This window comes from Pelodiscus sinensis, chromosome 6 (genome assembly GCF_052426305.1).
Source record: "Pelodiscus sinensis isolate ZL-2025 chromosome 6, ASM5242630v1, whole genome shotgun sequence".
In the NCBI taxonomy this organism is placed as follows: domain Eukaryota; kingdom Metazoa; phylum Chordata; order Testudines; family Trionychidae; genus Pelodiscus; species Pelodiscus sinensis.
The window spans coordinates 131,733,323-131,750,254 of NC_143057.1; the positions used below are offsets into that span (position 1 = coordinate 131,733,323).

The window sequence follows — 16,932 nt, forward strand, 5'->3', positions numbered from 1 at the left end:
GGTGCGTAACTGCACACACACACGGCTCCCCACCCCCGCCAGCCTTTGCCCATGGTGTCGTCTCTGCTCATTCTCACCGGCCGGGGCAGGGCTGCCAGCCGGAGCCCTGGACAATGAGCCCAGCTGTGGATCGCCGCAGGCTGTGTGGAGTGGGGCCTGGCTTCTGACGTGCGCAGTGCTAGGGACAGGACGCCTGGATCGGGTCCCAAGCTGTGTAAAGCCGTCCGGCGGCGGTGGAGGGCTGAGTGCTAGGCGGGACACGCTGAGACCGCTGTGACCTGCAGCTCAGCGGGGGCTTCCCTCTCCCCAGCGCCGGGCCGCTGACCCTCTGGAGGCGCACCGGGTGTCTGAGCCATCCGACCGAGCATGGCGACAGAAGGGGGCTGGGAGCGGGTGGCCTTGCAACAGGTGTCATGACGCCCGCGTCCCGGGAACCCCGCGTCCGCTCTTGTTTCTGCATTGGAAAGGGGCTTGAAAAGCACTTCCCTTGAGCAGAGAGCGGGGCAGTAGCTTGGTGGCAGGGGAGGAGGTTTCTGGGGGAGCCCCTTGCACCGAGCCTACGGAGGTGGGATGAGACCCAGCGGCACAGGCTGGAGCCGGACAAAAGCGAGGGACAGAACGTGACCCAAGAGGAGTTAACCGTTGACCTGGCGTAGCAAGGAATGCGGCAGAGGCTCCATCCCTTCCTCCTCAGTGATTGGGCATCTCTTCCCGCAGGCTCCGCCCTCGCTGGCCACCAGCCATGGGGCTGGAGGAGGAAGTTGGGGTTCTCAGGCCTGGATCACGCAGGAGCTCGGGGCTAAGGTCCGTCGGCACTTCCAAGCCGAAGCTGTTGGGAGCAGGGCAGGCCACAGGCTGGTCTGACCCTCGTCTGCGCTGGGAGGCTACGGAAGGAATCGCCTGTCTCGGGCCCCCAGGCTGCGCCGAGGCCCAGGGCCGTGAGAAATTGCTCCAAGTCTTCACTCCACAGAATGCGCTTCCGCTCCCTAGGGCCCGTCCCGCCGCCAGGCCAGTGCGAGGTTGGCCTCTGCCCCAATTTCCCTTCCCTGTCAGCAGCGAGCCGGAGACAAGTTCCGGTTCAGCTGCAGCGCTCGGCTGCAGGCAGGGATTCCAAGTTCTCTGAGGGTCGAGCAGGAGAGTGAGTTTGGGGGTTAACGGCCTCAGGAACTCAGCCACAGCTTGGACAGGTCTGTCAGCCCTTGGCTCGAGCTTCATGCCTAGAGAAATGACGTGAGAGGTGCAGGGGCAAAGCCGAACTGCGGCTGCCTTTGGTCTCCTTTGCCGTGTCGCTTGTTCTTCCCCGGGGCCTGGCAAGCCTTGGCGTTTTACCCAGAGGCCTGCCCTGCTGTGTAGGTCCCGGCCTTTCCGTGGGCTCGGCGGCTGCCAGACTGCTTGGGGTGTCCCGCAGAAACCCAGCCCCTGTGGGAGTTACAGGTGCGAAGGGGGTTCACCAGGCACGCGCTATGGTACTTGGTGAGTGGCAACTTTCCCACCGTGTGTCTGGGAAGATTCAGAGAATCACAGAGCTCAGGAGCCATCGCGACAGCCCCCTCCCAGGGCAGGACCAACCCAGCTCAACCATCCCAGCCAGGGCTGTGTCCAGCGGGGACTCAAACCCCTCTAGGGACGGAGATCCCCCTCCCTCGGGAGCCCTCCCAGCGCTTCCCCGCCCGCCTGGGGAAATTGTTTTTCCTCATATCCAACCTAGACCTGCCCCATTGCTCCTTGTTCGGCCGTCAGAGAACCACCTCTCCACCCTCTCTGGAACCCCCCGTCAGGAAGTTGCAGGCTGCTCTCAAATCCCCCCTCACTCTTCCGCAGACTAAACAACCCAAATCCCTCAGCGGCTCCTCAAAGGTCATGTGCTCCAGCCCCGAATCATTTCATTTGCCCACTGCTGGACCCTCTCCAATGCGTCCACATCCTGTCTGCAGTGGGGGCTCAGAACTGGACACAATCCTCCAGATGTGGCCTCACCAGGGCCAAATGAAGGGGAATGATCACTTCTCTGGATCTGCTGGCAATGCTCCTCCTAATGCACCCTAATATGCCATTAGCCTTCTTGGCTACCAGGGCACCCTGTTGACTCATATCCAGCTTCTCATCCACTGTAATCCCCAGGTCCTTTTCTGCAGAACTGCTGCTTAACCGGTTGGTCCCCAGCCTGTAACAATACTTGGGATTCTTCCGTCCCAAGGGCAGAACGCTGCACTTGTCCTTGTTGAACCTCATCAGATTTCTTGTGGCCCAATCCTCTAATCTGTCCAGGTCACTCTGGACCCTTCCCTGCCCTCCAGCGTATCTACCTCTCCCCCTAGCTTAGTGTCATCCACAAACTTGCTGAGGGTGCAATCCATCCCCTCATCCAGATCATTAATAAAGATATTGAACAAAACCGGTCCTAGAACCGAACCTTGGGGCACTCTGCTAGAAACCAACCGCCATCCTGACATCGAGCCATTGATCACTACCCGCTGGGCCCGGCCTTCTAGCCAGCTTTCTATCCATCTTACCGTCCATTTATCCAATCCACATTCCCTTAACTTGCTGGCAAGAATATTGTGGGAGACCGTATCAAAAGCCTTGCTAAAGTCAAGGTCTATCACATCCACTGACTTCCCCATGTCCACCGAGCCAGTTACCTCATCATAGAAGCTAATCAGATTGGTCAGGCACGACTTGCCCTTTGTGAATCCATGCTGACTATTCCTGATCCCTTTGCCCTCTTCCAAGAGCTTCACAATGGATTCCTTGAGGATCCCTCCATGATTTTTCCGGGGGCTGAGGTGAGGCTGACTGGTCTGTAGTTCCCTGGATTGTCCTTCCCTTTTGTAAAGATGGGCACTGCACTTGCCTTTTTCCCAGTGATCCCAGGAGTTCTCCTGACTTCCATGAGTTTTCAAAGATAGTGGGGGACCTCTGAGCCTTGGAAGCCAGATCCAGAAAAGCCAAGGCCCACATCTAGCTCCCGGGCCTTAGTTTCTCCACCCCTGCTCTAGCCCCGTCTTAATGATTCCCGCCGTTCGGTTTGCTTTTGGCTGCCGCTGCACATTGAGTGGGTGTTTCCAGAGAACTCTCCACAGTGACTCCAAGATCTCTCTAGAATAGTTGTGGCTATTTAGTCCCCGTTGTTTCACACGTGTGCTTGGGATTCTGTTTTCCCTTGTGCACCAATTTGCACTATTGGTGCAACATTAGCTTTCCTCCAGACTTCCTCTGTATTCCAAGCCTTATTGAAAAATAAACATTAATGGTCCAGGGAGCTCCTTAGCCAGCACTTCTCCAACTCTTGGATGCAACCACCCTGACCCGCTGATTTAAAGAAGCCGAATGTTAGCAGCTGCTGTTCACACACCTCGAGACCCGGGCAGTGGGAAGAGGTTCCATACCATGTGGCCACATCAGGTTTTCCAGTCCTTTTTCTTGTCCTTACGTTTGCTGGCCGCGGGTGTCTCTCTGTGCTCTTTGGCTTCCCCAGCCAATGTCCTTAGCTCAAGTGTTCCCTGGCAGCCCTGAAACCATGAGTTTCCTCAGCCTGGGGAGCCTGCTTTCTCTCCCCTCTGGTTACAGGCCCCCTTCTCTCCTCTCCAGTGACAGGCCCCCTGTTAAAGTTCTAGCCTTCACCACATCCTCTGGCAAGGAGTTCCACAAGTAAACTGTGTGCTGAGTGAAGAAAAACTGTATGGCTGCGTCTAGACTGGCATGATTTTGCGGAAATACTTTTAATGGAAAAGTTTTTCCATTAAAAGTATTTCCACAAAAGAGCGTCTAGATTGGCACAGATGCATTTTGCGCTAAAATGGCCATTTTAGCCATCGGGCTTTCTTGTGCAAAAAATGAAGGTGCCTGTCTACACTGGCCCTCTTGTGCAAGTATTCTTGTGCAAGAGGGCTTATCTCTGAGCGGGAGCGTCAAAGTATTTGCGCAAGAAGCACTGAATTCTTACGTTAGAACGTCAGTGTTCTTGCGCAAATTCAAGCGGCCAGTCTAGACGCACCCTATTTGTTTTACACCTGCTGCCTATTAATTTCATTTGGTGATCCCTAGTTCCTGTATTGTGCGAATAAGTAAATAACTTTTCCTTATTGACTTTTTCCACACCAGTCATGAGGTTATAGACCTCTCTAATATCCCCTCTTGGTCTCCTCTTTTCCAAGCTGAAAAGTCCAAGTCTTTTGAATCTCTACTCATATGGGACCCGTACCAAACCCCTCATCATTTTTGTTGCCCTTTTCTGAACCTTTTCCAATGCCAGGATATCTTTTTTGAGATGAGGTGACCACATCTGTACGCAGAATTCAAGATGTGGGCGTACCATGGTTTTATATAGAGGAAATAAGATATTCTCTGTCTTATTCTCTCTCCCCTTTTTAATGATTCCCAACATTGTTTGCTTTTTTGACCCAGAGTAGATGTTTCCAGAGAACTCTCCCCAACGACTCCAAGATCTCTCTTTTGAGTGGTTGTAGCTAAATTAGTTCCCATCATATTGTACATATAGTTGGGGTTATTGCTTCCAATGTGCATCACTTTACATTTATCCACATTCAATTTCATTTGCCATTTTGTTGCTAGTCACTCAGTTTGGGGAGATCTTTTTGAAGTTCTTCACAGTCTGCTTTGGTCTTAACTACCTTGAGCAGTTTGGAATCATCTGCAAATGTTGCCACCTCCCTATTTGCCTGTCTCCAGATCATTTATAAATAAATTGAACAGGATGGGTCCCAGGACAGACCCTTGGGGAACCCCACTAGTTACCTCTCTCTACTCGGAAAACTGACCATTTATTCCTACTCTTTGTTTCCTGTCATTTAACCAGTTCTCAGTCCATTAAAGGACCTTCCTTTCTATTCTATGACAACTTACTTTACTTAAGAGCCTTTGGTGAGGGAACTTGTCAAATACTTTCTGGAAATCTATGTACACTATATCCATTGGCTCCCCCTTGTCCACATGATTTTTGACCCCCTCAGATTAGTAAGGCAGGATTTCCCTTTACAGAAACCACATTGACTTCCCCCCAACAAATTATGTTCTTTTACTTGTCTGACAATTTTATTCTTTACCATAGTTTCAAGTAATTTGCCTGGTGCTGAGATGAGACCTACCGGTCTGTAATTGCCAGGATCACCTCTAGAGGCCTTTTTGAATATTGGCATTACATTAGCTGTCTTCCAGTCATTGGGTATGGAAGCCGATTTAAAGGATCGGTTACAAACCACTGTTAATAGTTCTGCAATTTCACCTTTGAGTTCTTTCAGAATTCTTGGGTGAATGCCATCTGATCCCGGTGACTTGATACTGTTAAGTGTATCAATTTATTCCAAACCGCCTCTGACACCTCAGTCTGGGACAATTCCTCAGATTTGTACTTAAAAAGAATGGCTCAGGTTTGAGAATCTCCCCAATATCCTCATCTGTGAAGACCGAAGCAAAGAATGCTATGCCTTTATCATCTTGGAGTGGTGCTTTAGCATCTCGATCGTCCAAGGGCCCCACTGGTTGCTTAGCCGGCTTCCTGCTTATGATGTACTTAAAAAATATTTGTGTGGCGCAGTGGGGGCTGTCTGCTCTGTGACCCGGGGTCCCCCTGCGCTGTGATGGGGGATTCTCACTGACTCTCCCAAATGTGGATTAACCCAGACACCCAGGCCCCGCCTCCCAGGGAGAGACAGAGGGAGGAGGGCGGAGTCTCCCCCTTATCAAGGGGGCTGAGGCATCCTAGGCCTGCCCTGTAACCCGATTACATCTGTGCTGGGCTGTATCCTGGAGAGGCAATAAACTCCCTCTGTTCTACTGGCTGGGGGAGTCTGTTCGTGCCACTACGGGGGTGCAGGAGTCGGGGGAACCCCGACGTGCCATCACACTGGTGTCAGAAGTGGGATGCACTGCACCCCGTGGATGGAGCTTCCAGCAGCGAGTGACAAGGCGCAATAGAAGCAAGAGCCCTGGAGCCAGGCATGCTGGAGGCAGAGCGAAGCGGTTCCGGGGAATCGTGGGGCGCTGCAGCACTAGACTGGTGAGTCTGCACCGAGGGGACCAGTAGAGAGAGAGCCTACGCCCAACGCCAGAAGGCAGAGCTGGTGGGGCTATGCAGAGAGAGGGGCTTGCTGTGCGGAAAGCAACCAGGGCCCAGCTGATTGCCTGGCTGGAGGAGAATGACCAGCCACGGGGCTGGGATCCTGTCCCAGTGGGGAGCAGCCAGACCCCCCCCCCGGGAGCGTGACAGGCTCGGGGGGGGGGGGGGGGGGCGGAGCACTGGAGCCTGCCGGAGAGATGGGACAGCTTCCCAGGGGAACCCTGCAACCCATAGTCTGCCCAGGGAAAGGTCCAGCCCAGCAGAGCTGTGGTGGCTGGGGATCCAGCTGCGGAAGAAGGAATTGGAAGTAGAGGACGAAGAGAAGGAGCGCCAAGATCGAGAGAGGGACCGCCAGGACTGAGAGAGGCAACAGCAGCATGAGCTGGCCATGGCAGAGCGGAGAAGCGGCGCTGAGTGCGGATGGGCCCCAAGGTCCCAGGGCTGCCAGAGGCTTGGAGAGGCTCGTGGTGGCCCATTTGAAGGACATGGGCGACATAGACGGGTTCCTCAGCTCCTTTGAGAGGGCCTGTGGACTGCAACGGGTCCCCCCAGCTGACTGGCTGCAGGAGCTCGTCCCCGCTCTGAACCAGGAGGCGGCTGGAGTGCTCAGTCAGCTGGAGGACCTACAGCCAGGGGATTACAACCGAGTCAAGGAGGCCCTGCTGGCCTCCAAGATGTACAGGAAGAAGCTCCAGGGGGTGCAGAAGAAGCCACAGGAGACCTATGTGGATCTGGCCTCCCGCCTGGCACAATACTGCCGCAAGTGGGTGTCTGGAGTCGGAGCCCAGGCCGCAGAGGAGCAGCTCAAGCTGGTCATGATGGAGCAGTTCTATGAAGCGTGCCCACCCAGACTGAGGCTGTGGCTCAAGGACCGGAGGCCAGAGAACCCCCAGGAGGCCGGGAGGCTGGTGGATGAGTTCACGGAGAGCCGGTCCGGGTGTGAACGGGAGTCCCGGAGAGAAAGAATCGCGCAGAGACCGGTTCTCGGCTGAGCAACGGAGAGAGACACCTCCGAGGCGAGCCCCAGGGACCAGGCAGGGCCCGGGCAGAGCCGACCCGAATGGGCCCACAGAACCTAACTTGCCATCGCTGTGGGCAACGAGGCCACAAGAGGGCTCAATGCACCAGGCACAAGAACAGGTCCCATGACCTGGGACATTCCAGGGTTAACTGGCTGGGGCTGGGGGAAGGGCAGGCTGCCCCAGAGGCTGGGGCCATCAGGCAAACCTCAGCTCAGAATGGGGGGGAAGGATGCTCAGTGCACCTCCCCTGGGAGATCTGACCCTCGGGAGGCGGATTTCTCCGTGTACTGGGTGGGGGCAGGACGGCCCCTGCGGAGCGAGAGCCTCGTGGCCCTGCAGGTGGATGGCAGGGAGGTGACGGGATACTGGGACATGGGGGCGGAGGTGACGCTGGCCTGGCCCGAGGTCGTAGCCCCAGACCACATGGTACCTAACACTCAGCTGACCCTGAGGGGCATAGACGGACCCCGTTTAAAGTGCCTGTAGCCAGGGTGCATCTGAAAGGGGGGGCCGAGAGCCCCAAGGAGGTGGGGGTCCACCCGCACTTGCCCACGGAGGTGCTGATGGGGAGGATCTAGAGGAGTGGCCAGACGGACCCCCCAGGACCCTGGTCGCTGCCCGTAGCCAGAGTCAGCGAGGGGCTGGTGACCCTGACCCAGGGGATGGCTCCCTGCAGGGGGCTCAGGGCCCCATCCCAGTGGACACGGGGTCCAGCCAGGCTGGGACTCCGGACCTAGGCAAAGGTGGGGAACAGGTCCCGATCCCTGCCTCAGCAGCTGAATTCCAGGCTGAGGTGCAGGCAGACCCCTCCTTGCAGAGGCTGAGGGACCAGGCTGGCCTCCGTGCAGCTCAGCCCCGGGGGAGAGGTGGCCAGGAGAGATTCCTGCGGGAGCGTGGACTCCTGTTCCGGGAATGGCTTCCCCCCAGGAAGGCGAGGGCATGGGGGGTCCAGCGGCAGCTGGTCGTCCCCCAAAAGTATCGCAGCAAACTGCTGTATTTGGCCCACGACGTCCCCTTTGCGGGCCCCCGGAGGATCCGGCGCATGTGGCTGAGGCTGCTCCAACACTTCTACTGACCGGGGATATTTGCGGCCGTGCAGTGGTCCTGCGACTCCTGCCAGATGGGGGGAAAGGCCCAAGGTGGGAGAAAGGAAGGCTGATTGGAGGAGTGGTTCCGGAAGCAGCATTAGAGATAGTGGGGCCTGTCGGCCGGTCGACCTGGACGGGGAACAAATACACCCTGGTAGCCATGGATTTCGCTACCCACTGTCCCGGGGCCGTGGCTCTGCCCTCTATCCAGGCAGACACGGTGGCAGACGCGCTGCTGGCCCTTTTCAGCGAGGTGGGGTTCCCCCAGGAGTCCTCACGGACCAGGGGTCCCACTCCATGTCGGCCCCGCTCTGGTGCTAGTGGGAGAAGCTCGGGGCCCGGCTCATGTGGACCCCAGCGTATGGCGCCCAGCCCAGCAGGCTATTTGGGAGGTTTCAGGGGACCCTGAAGCAGATGCTGGAGGCCTTTATGCTCTGGCACCCGCAGGACTGGGACGAGTATCTGCCCCACCTGCTGTCTGCACAGGGGGAGGCCCCTCGAGTGTCTGCCAGGCTCTCCCAGACCGAGCCAGGGTGCGGAAGAGGGAAGGACCCCCTGGGCTTGCTGAGAGAGTTATGGGGGGGAAGACCTCCCTGGATGGAGCGTCGGGGGGTGAAGACATCCTGGCTTTCCGGGAAAAGCTCGCTGGGCTCATGGCCCCGGCCAGAGATCAAGGGCAGTGGAAGGGCTGGGACAGCCACCGAAGACGGGCCCGTGCCGGCCCCCCCAGAGCTGTGCAGCAACGGGACAGGGGGGAGCCAGCTCCTGCAGGGCAGCGCCGCAGCCAGCCCGAGCCAAGGGGAGCGCCAATGTCACCGCAGTGGCTTTCCCGGGCAGGGGACCCGAGCTTCCTTTGGTCACAAGCGGAGTGACCCTGTTCACTTTGCTCTAGGAAGGGGGGCAGCTGGGGCGCAGTGGGGGGGCTGTCTGCTCTGTGACCCGGGTCCCCCTGCGCTGTGATGGGGGATTCTCACTGACTCTCCCAAATGTGGATTAACCCAGACACCCAGGCTCAGCCCCACAGGGAGAGACCGAGGGAGGGGGGGAGACCAGCACCTGGCTGGGGGCAGGGCTGGAAGAGAGTTTTAGTTGGTGTCTGGTACCCTGGAGGAAGCAGCCTAGGGAAAGGGCTGGGATTTAGGGGCCCAGGCTCCCCCATCTCAAGGGGGCTGAGGCATCCTAGGCCTGCCCTGTAACCAGTTACATCTGTGCTGGGCTGTATCCTGGAGAAGCAATAAACTCCCTCTATTCCACCGGCTGGTGCAGTCTGTTTGTGCCATTCCGGGGTGCAGGAGTTGGGGGACCCCGACGCACCGTCACAATTTTAATATTATTTTTGAGTCTGTCTCATCTGATCTGACTCACACTTCCATCTCCTCCTCCTCACTAGAACACAGAGCATCTCTGTGAATAGACCCATGTCTGACTGAGCCACGTCTCCACCGCACCCATCGACTTGCTTTAAAAACTGCTCTGCGGCCTTTTCAACGTTCAGTGCTAGGAGTCTGGTTCCACCCTGGCTTAGTGGAGCCCAGCCTTCCTGTGTAGGCTCCCCCTCCCCCAAAAGTGTCCCCAGTCCCTAATAAATCCAAACCCTCTTCCCTCCACCATCGTCTCATCCACGCATTGAGACTCTGAAGCTCTGCCTGCCTTCCTGGCCCTGAGCGTGGAACTGGAAGCATTTCTGAGAATCCCACCATAGAGGTCCTGGATTTCAGTCTCTTTCCTAGCAGCCTAAATGTGGCCCGATAGGAAGGGGCCGGGGAGTTGGGGGCCCTCTGGCCCGTGGGCCCCTGCTTGCAGCGCCTGCTCTGTTTTTCAGCCAGTGACTTTGGGCTGTTCCTTTCGGACGAAGACCCGAAGAAAGGAATCTGGCTGGAAGCCGGGAAGGCTCTGGACTACTACATGCTCCGCAATGGGGTGAGTGCCCAGGCCCCCGGCCTTGAGCCCCGCTGCCCCAGCCCCCGTGCTCCGCAGCGCCCGGCGTCCCCTGCCTGCCCCACAGCGCTGGGTGCACCCCGATGCCCTGGGGCAGTGCAGCGCACCGGGAGGGCGTGCTGGTCCCCTGTGCCCGGAGGAGCCCCCGGTCGCCAGTGCAGCGCCGGCAGGCAGAACCAAACCCGGGCCCTCTGGAGCTCAGTGCAGGACCCTCTCCAGCCTGGGCTAAAAGCCGCCGGCTCCCAGCCCTAACCGCCAGCGCCTGCTGCAGGACACCATGGAGTACAAGAAGAAGCAGCGACCGCTGAAGATTCGCATGCTGGACGGGACGGTTAAAACCGTCATGGTGGACGACTCCAAGACTGTCACAGAAATGCTCATGACCATCTGTGCCCGGATCGGTGAGGGAGAGCCTGGCCTGGGCGCGGCCACGCGGGGGGCGGGGGCTGTGCCTGGCCGTGGGGGCATGGGCATTGGGCGCTGGCCAGGCACGGGGCTGGCTGTGGGAGGGGAGGGGGTGCTGCCACGGTGGAGGGGCTGTACCTGGCCCTGGGGGCATGGGCATGGGGCACTGGCCAGGCACGGGGCTGGCTGTGGGAGGGGAGGGGGTGCTGCCACGGTGGAGGGGCTGTGCCTGGCTGTGGGGGCATGGGCATGGGGCGCTGGCCAGGCACGGGTCTGGCTGTGGGAGGGGAGGGAGTGCCGCCATGGGGGGGAGGGCTGTGCCTGGCCATGGGGGCATGGGACGCTGGCCAGGCACGGGGCTGGCTGTGGGGGCATGGCCGTGGGGTGCTGGCCAGGCATGGGGCTGGCTGTGGTAGGGGAGGGGGTGCTGCCAAGGTGGAGGGGCTGTGCCTGGCCGTGAGGGCATGGGCATGGGGTGCTGGCCAGGCATGGGGCTGGCTGTGGGAGGGGAGGGGGTGCTGCCACGGTGGAGGGGCTGTGCCTGGCTGTGGGGGCATGGGCATGGGGCGCTGGCCAGGCATGGGGCTGGCTGTGGTAGGGGAGGGGGTGCTGCCACGGTGGAGGGGCTGTGCCTGGCTGTGGGGGCATGGGCATGGGGCGCTGGCCAGGCACGGGGCTGGCTGTGGGAGGGGAGGGAGTGCCGCCATGGGGGGGGAGGGCTGTGCCTGGCCATGGGGGCATGGCCGTGGGGTGCTGGCCAGGCATGGGGCTGGCTGTGGTTGGGGAGGGGGTGCTGCCACGGTGGAGGGGCTGTGCCTGGCCGGGGGGCATGGGCATGGGGCGCTGGCCCGGCGCGGGGCCGTCTGTGCCCTGTAGGCTGTGCCACAGGGCCGTGGCGCCGGCCCGGGGGCTCCCCAGGCAGCCGCTGAGGGGTGCTGCTCCGTCTGCCTTGCAGGCATCACCAACCACGACGAGTACTCGCTGGTGCGGGAGCTGCTGGAGGAGAAGAAGGAGGAGGTGACGGGGACGCTCAAGAAGGACAAGACCTTGCTGCGGGATGAGAAGAAGATGGAGCGGCTCAAGCAGAAGCTGCACACGGACGATGAACGTACGTCCCTGCACTGGGCTCGCGTCTGTCCGGACGGCGGGTCTGTCTGTCCCTCCTGGCCCCGCGCCGGGGGCTGCCGTTCGGCCCCGCTCACGCTCTGTGCTCCGCAGTGAACTGGCTGGACCACGGGAGAACCCTGCGGGAGCAGGGCGTCGACGACAGCGAGACGCTGCTGCTGCGCCGCAAGTTCTTCTACTCCGACCAGAACGTGGACTCCCGCGACCCCGTGCAGCTCAACCTGCTCTACGTGCAGGTACGGCCCGGCCCCGCCCCCTATCCCCGCCCCCATTCCCCGCCCCGCCCCCTATCCCTGCCCCCTATCCCCGCCCCGATTCCCTGATCCCGCCCTGCCTGCCTACTCCGACCAGAACGTGGACTCCCGCGACCCCGTGCAGCTCAACCTGCTCTACGTGCAGGTACGGCCCGGCCCCGCCCCCTATCCCCACCCCCATTCCCCGCCCCGCCCCCTATCCCTGCCCCCTATCCCCGCCCCCATTCCCTGATCCCGCCCCGCCCGCCTACTCCAACCAGAACGTGGACTCCCGTGACCCTGTTCAGCTCAACCTGCTCTACGTGCAGGTATGGCCCAGCCCCGCCCCCTCTCCCCGCCCCCATTCTCCGCCCCGCCCCCTATCCCTGCCCCCTATCCCCGCCCCCATTCCCTGATCCCGCCCCGCCCGCCTACTCCAACCAGAACGTGGACTCCCGTGACCCTGTTCAGCTCAACCTGCTCTACGTGCAGGTATGGCCCAGCCCCGCCCCCTATCCCCGCCCCCTATCCCCGTCCCCTATCCCCGTCCCCGCCCCCTATCCCCACCCCCATTCCCTGATCCCGCCCCGCCCCCTATCCCCGTCCCCGCCCCCATTCCCTGATCCCGCCCCGCCCACTCCAACCAGAACGTGGACTCCCGCGACCCCGTGCAGCTCAACCTGCTCTACGTAAAGGTATGGCCCGGCCCCGCCCCCTATCCCCACCCCCATTCCCCGCCCCGCCCCCTATCCCTGCCCCCTATCCCCGCCCCCATTCCCTGATCCCGCCCCGCCCGCCTACTCCAACCAGAACGTGGACTCCCGTGACCCTGTTCAGCTCAACCTGCTCTACGTGCAGGTATGGCCCAGCCCCGCCCCCTATCCCCGTCCCCGCCCCCTATCCCCGTCCCCGCCCCCATTCCCTGATCCCGCCCCGCCCGCCTACTCCAACCAGAACGTGGACTCCCGTGACCCTGTGCAGCTCAACCTGCTCTACGTGCAGGTATGGCCCAACCCCGCCCCCTATCCCTGTCCCCGCCCCCTATCCCCACCCCCATTCCCTGATCCCGCCCCGCCCCCTATCCCCGTCCCCGCCCCCATTCCCTGATCCCGCCCCGCCCACTCCAACCAGAACGTGGACTCCCGCGACCCCGTGCAGCTCAACCTGCTCTACGTGCAGGTATGGCCCGGCCCCGCCCCCTATCCCCACCCCCATTCCCCGCCCCGTCCCGCCCCCCGCCCCCATTCCCTGATCCCGCCCCGCCCGCCTACTCCAACCAGAACGTGGACTCCCGTGACCCTGTGCAGCTCAACCTGCTCTACGTGCAGGTATGGCCCAGCCCCGCCCCCTATCCCCGCCCCCTATCCCCGCCCCCGCCCCCTATCCCCGTCCCCGCCCCCTATCCCCACCCCCATTCCCTGATCCCGCCCCGCCCCCTATCCCCGTCCCCGCCCCCATTCCCTGATCCCGCCCCGCCCACTCCAACCAGAACGTGGACTCCCGCGACCCCGTGCAGCTCAACCTGCTCTACGTGCAGGTATGGCCCGGCCCCGCCCCCTATCCCCGCCCCCTATCCCCGTCCCCGCCCCCGCCCCCTATCCCCGCCCCCATTCCCTGATCCCGCCCTGCCCACTCCAACCAGAACGTGGACTCCCGCGACCCCGTGCAGCTCAACCTGCTCTACGTGCAGGTATGGCCCGGCCCCGCCCCCTATCCCTGCCCCCTATCCCCGCCCCCGCCCCCGATCCCCACCCCCATTCCCTGATCCCGCCCCGCCCCGCCCCCTATCCCCGTCCCCGCCCCCATTCCCTGATCCCGCCCCGCCCACTCCAACCAGAACGTGGACTCCCGCGACCCCGTGCAGCTCAACCTGCTCTACGTGCAGGTATGGCCCGGCCCCGCCCCCTATCCCCACCCCCATTCCCCGCCCCGTCCCGCCCCCCGCGCCCCCGCCCCCCGCCCCCATTCCCTGATCCCGCCCCGCCCGCCTACTCCAACCAGAACGTGGACTCCCGCGACCCCGTGCAGCTCAACCTGCTCTACGTGCAGGTACGGCCTGGCCCCACCCCCTCACCCCGCCCCCAATCCCGCCCCCTCTCCCCGCCCCCTCATTCCCCAATCCCACCCCCTCCCCGCCCCCATTCCCTGATCCCGCCCCGCCCCGCCCCCATTCCCTGATCCCGCCCCGCCCGCCTACTCCGACCAGAACGTGGACCCCCGCGACCCCGTGCAGCTCAACCTGCTCTACGTGCAGGTACGGCCTGGCCCCGCCCCCTATCCCCACCCCCAATCCCGCCCCCTCTCCCCGCCCCCCCATTCCCTGATCCCACCCTGATCCCGCCCCCCCGCCCCCATTCCCTGATCCCGCCCCGCACGCCTACTCCGACCAGAACGTGGACCCCCGCGACCCCGTGCAGCTCAACCTGCTCTACGTGCAGGTATGGCCCGGCCCCGCCCCTATCCCCGCCCCCTATCCCCGTCCCCGCCCCCTATCCCCGTCCCCGCCCCCTATCCCCACCCCCATTCCCTGATCCCGCCCCGCCCACTCCAACCAGAACGTGGACTCCCGCGACCCCGTGCAGCTCAACCTGCTCTACGTGCAGGTATGGCCCGGCCCCGCCCCCTATCCCCACCCCCATTCCCCGCCCCGCCCCGCCCCCCCGCCCCCCCGCCCCCATTCCCTGATCCCGCCCCGCCCGCCTACTCCAACCAGAACGTGGACTCCCGCGACCCCGTGCAGCTCAACCTGCTCTACGTGCAGGTATGGCCCGGCCCCGCCCCCTATCCCCACCCCCTATCCCCGTCCCCGCCCCCTATCCCCGTCCCCGCCCCCTATCCCCACCCCCATTCCCTGATCCCGCCCCGCCCCCTATCCCCGTCCCCGCCCCCATTCCCTGATCCCGCCCCGCCCACTCCAACCAGAACGTGGACTCCCGCGACCCCGTGCAGCTCAACCTGCTCTACGTGTAGGTATGGCCCGGCCCCGCCCCCTATCCCCACCCCCATTCCCCGTCCCGCCCCCGCCCCCCGCCCCCATTCCCTGATCCCGCCCCGCCCGCCCGCCTACTCCAACCAGAACGTGGACTCCCGCGACCCCGTGCAGCTCAACCTGCTCTACGCCCCCATTCCCCCGCCCCGTCCCGCCCCCTATCCCCGCCCCCGCCCCCCGCTCTCCCCACCCTGTCCCCTTTGTCCCCCCTGCACTCGCCTCCGGCATCCCCTGTCTGGGCCCCTACATTCACCCCCACCCATGCCCCCAGCGCTTGCCCCCGGCGAGCCCCACCTGTAGCTAGCCCTGCTGCAGCCAGGGGCCGGACCAGCTGAGCTCTTAGGGGCCCTGTGAGACCGTTCCCTGGGGAGCCAGCACTGCCCGGTGGGGGTGGGAGACGGGCTGCCCTGGCCTGGCACCCCCTGGCCCTCAGCCTGCCCGTTCCCAGCCCCGAGGAGACGGTACCGAGTGGCCAGGAATGGCCTCTCCCCTCCCCCGCCCCCATGGTGCCTCTCCCCTCCTCCCACCGCCCCGGCACCGCATCTCTGCCCCAAATCCAGTGTGCGGACTGCTCCCTCCCCCCGCACAAACCCTTCCTCCCCCTCGCCTTCTCCCTCCCCCCCCCCGCGCAAACCCTTCCACCCCCCTCGCCTTCTCCCTCCCCCCTCGCCTTCTCCCTCCCCCCGCGCAAACCCTTCCACCCCCCTCGCCTTCTCCCTCCCCCCTCGCCTTCTCCCTCCCCCCGCGCAAACCCTTCCACCCCCCTCGCCTTCTCCCTCCCCCCGCGCAAACCCTTCCACCCCCCTCGCCTTCTCCCTCCCCCCGCGCAAACCCTTCCACCCCCCTCGCCTTCTCCCTCCCCCCGCGCAAACCCTTCCACCCCCCTCGCCTTCTCCCTCCCCCCGCGCAAACCCTTCCACCCCCCTCGCCTTCTCCCTCCCCCCCCCCCCGCGCAAACCCTTCCACCCCCTCGCCTTCTCCCTCCCCCCGCGCAAACCCTTCCACCCCCCTCGCCTTCTCCCTCCCCCCTCGCCTTCTCCCACCCCCGCCTTCTCCCACCCCCCTTGCCTTCTCCCTCCCCCCTCGCCTTCTCCCACCCCCCCTTGCCTTCTCCCTCCCCCTCGCCTTCTCCCACCCCCCTCGCCTTCTCCCACCCCCCTTGCCTTCTCCCTCCCCCCTCGCCTTCTCCCTCCCCCCTCGCCTTCTCCCTCCCCCCGCGCAAACCCTTCCACCCCCTCGCCTTCTCCCTCCCCCGCGCAAACCCTTCCACCCCCCTCGCCTTCTCCCACCCCCCTCGCCTTCTCCCTCCCCCCTCGCCTCTCCCTCCCCCCGCGCAAACCCTTCCACCCCTCTCACCTTCTCCCTCCCCCCGCGCAAACCCTTCCACCCCCCTCGCCTTCTCCCACCCCCCTCGCCTTCTCCCACCCCCCGCCTTCTCCCTCCCCCCCGCGCAAACCCTTCCACCCCCCTCGCCTTCTCCCTCCCCCCGCGCAAACCCTTCCTCCCCCTCGCCTTCTCCCTCCCCCCGCGCAAACCCTTCCTCCCCCTCGCCTTCTCCCTCCCCCCCCGCGCAAACCCTTCCACCCCCCTCGCCTTCTCCCTCCCCCCGCGCAAACCCTTCCACCCCCCTCGCCTTCTCCCTCCCCCCGCGCAAACCCTTCCACCCCCCTCGCCTTCTCCCTCCCCCCCGCGCAAACCCTTCCACCCCCCTCGCCTTCTCCCTCCCCCCGCGCAAACCCTTCCACCCCCCTCGCCTTCTCCCTCCCCCCGCGCAAACCCTTCCTCCCCCCCTCTCCCTCCCCCCCCCCCCGCGCAAACCCTTCCACCCCCTCGCCTCTCCCTCCCCCCCAAACCCTTCCACCCCCGCCTTCTCCCCCCCCCCCCGCCTTCCCCCCCCCGCGCAAACCCTTCCACCCCCCTCGCCTTCTCCCTCCCCCCGCGCAAACCCTTCCACCCCTCGCCTTCCTCCCCCCCCCGCGCAAACCCTTCCACCTCTTCGCCTTCTCCTCACCCCCGCGCAAACCCTTCCACCCCCCGCCTCTCCCCCTCCCCC

General features: G+C 63.2%; 1 protein-coding gene across 1 annotated transcript in view; it reads left to right on the plus strand.

The window, feature by feature from the left end:
• The window catches only part of TLN1 (talin 1), a 215,220-nt gene that overhangs the window by 26,373 nt on the left and 171,915 nt on the right, over positions 1-16,932 (plus strand). Inside the window, 4 exon segments of the mRNA XM_089779522.1 lie at positions 10,012-10,109; positions 10,399-10,528; positions 11,488-11,640; positions 11,751-11,893. Coding sequence (XP_089635648.1) covers positions 10,012-10,109; positions 10,399-10,528; positions 11,488-11,640; positions 11,751-11,893 — 524 coding nt within the window.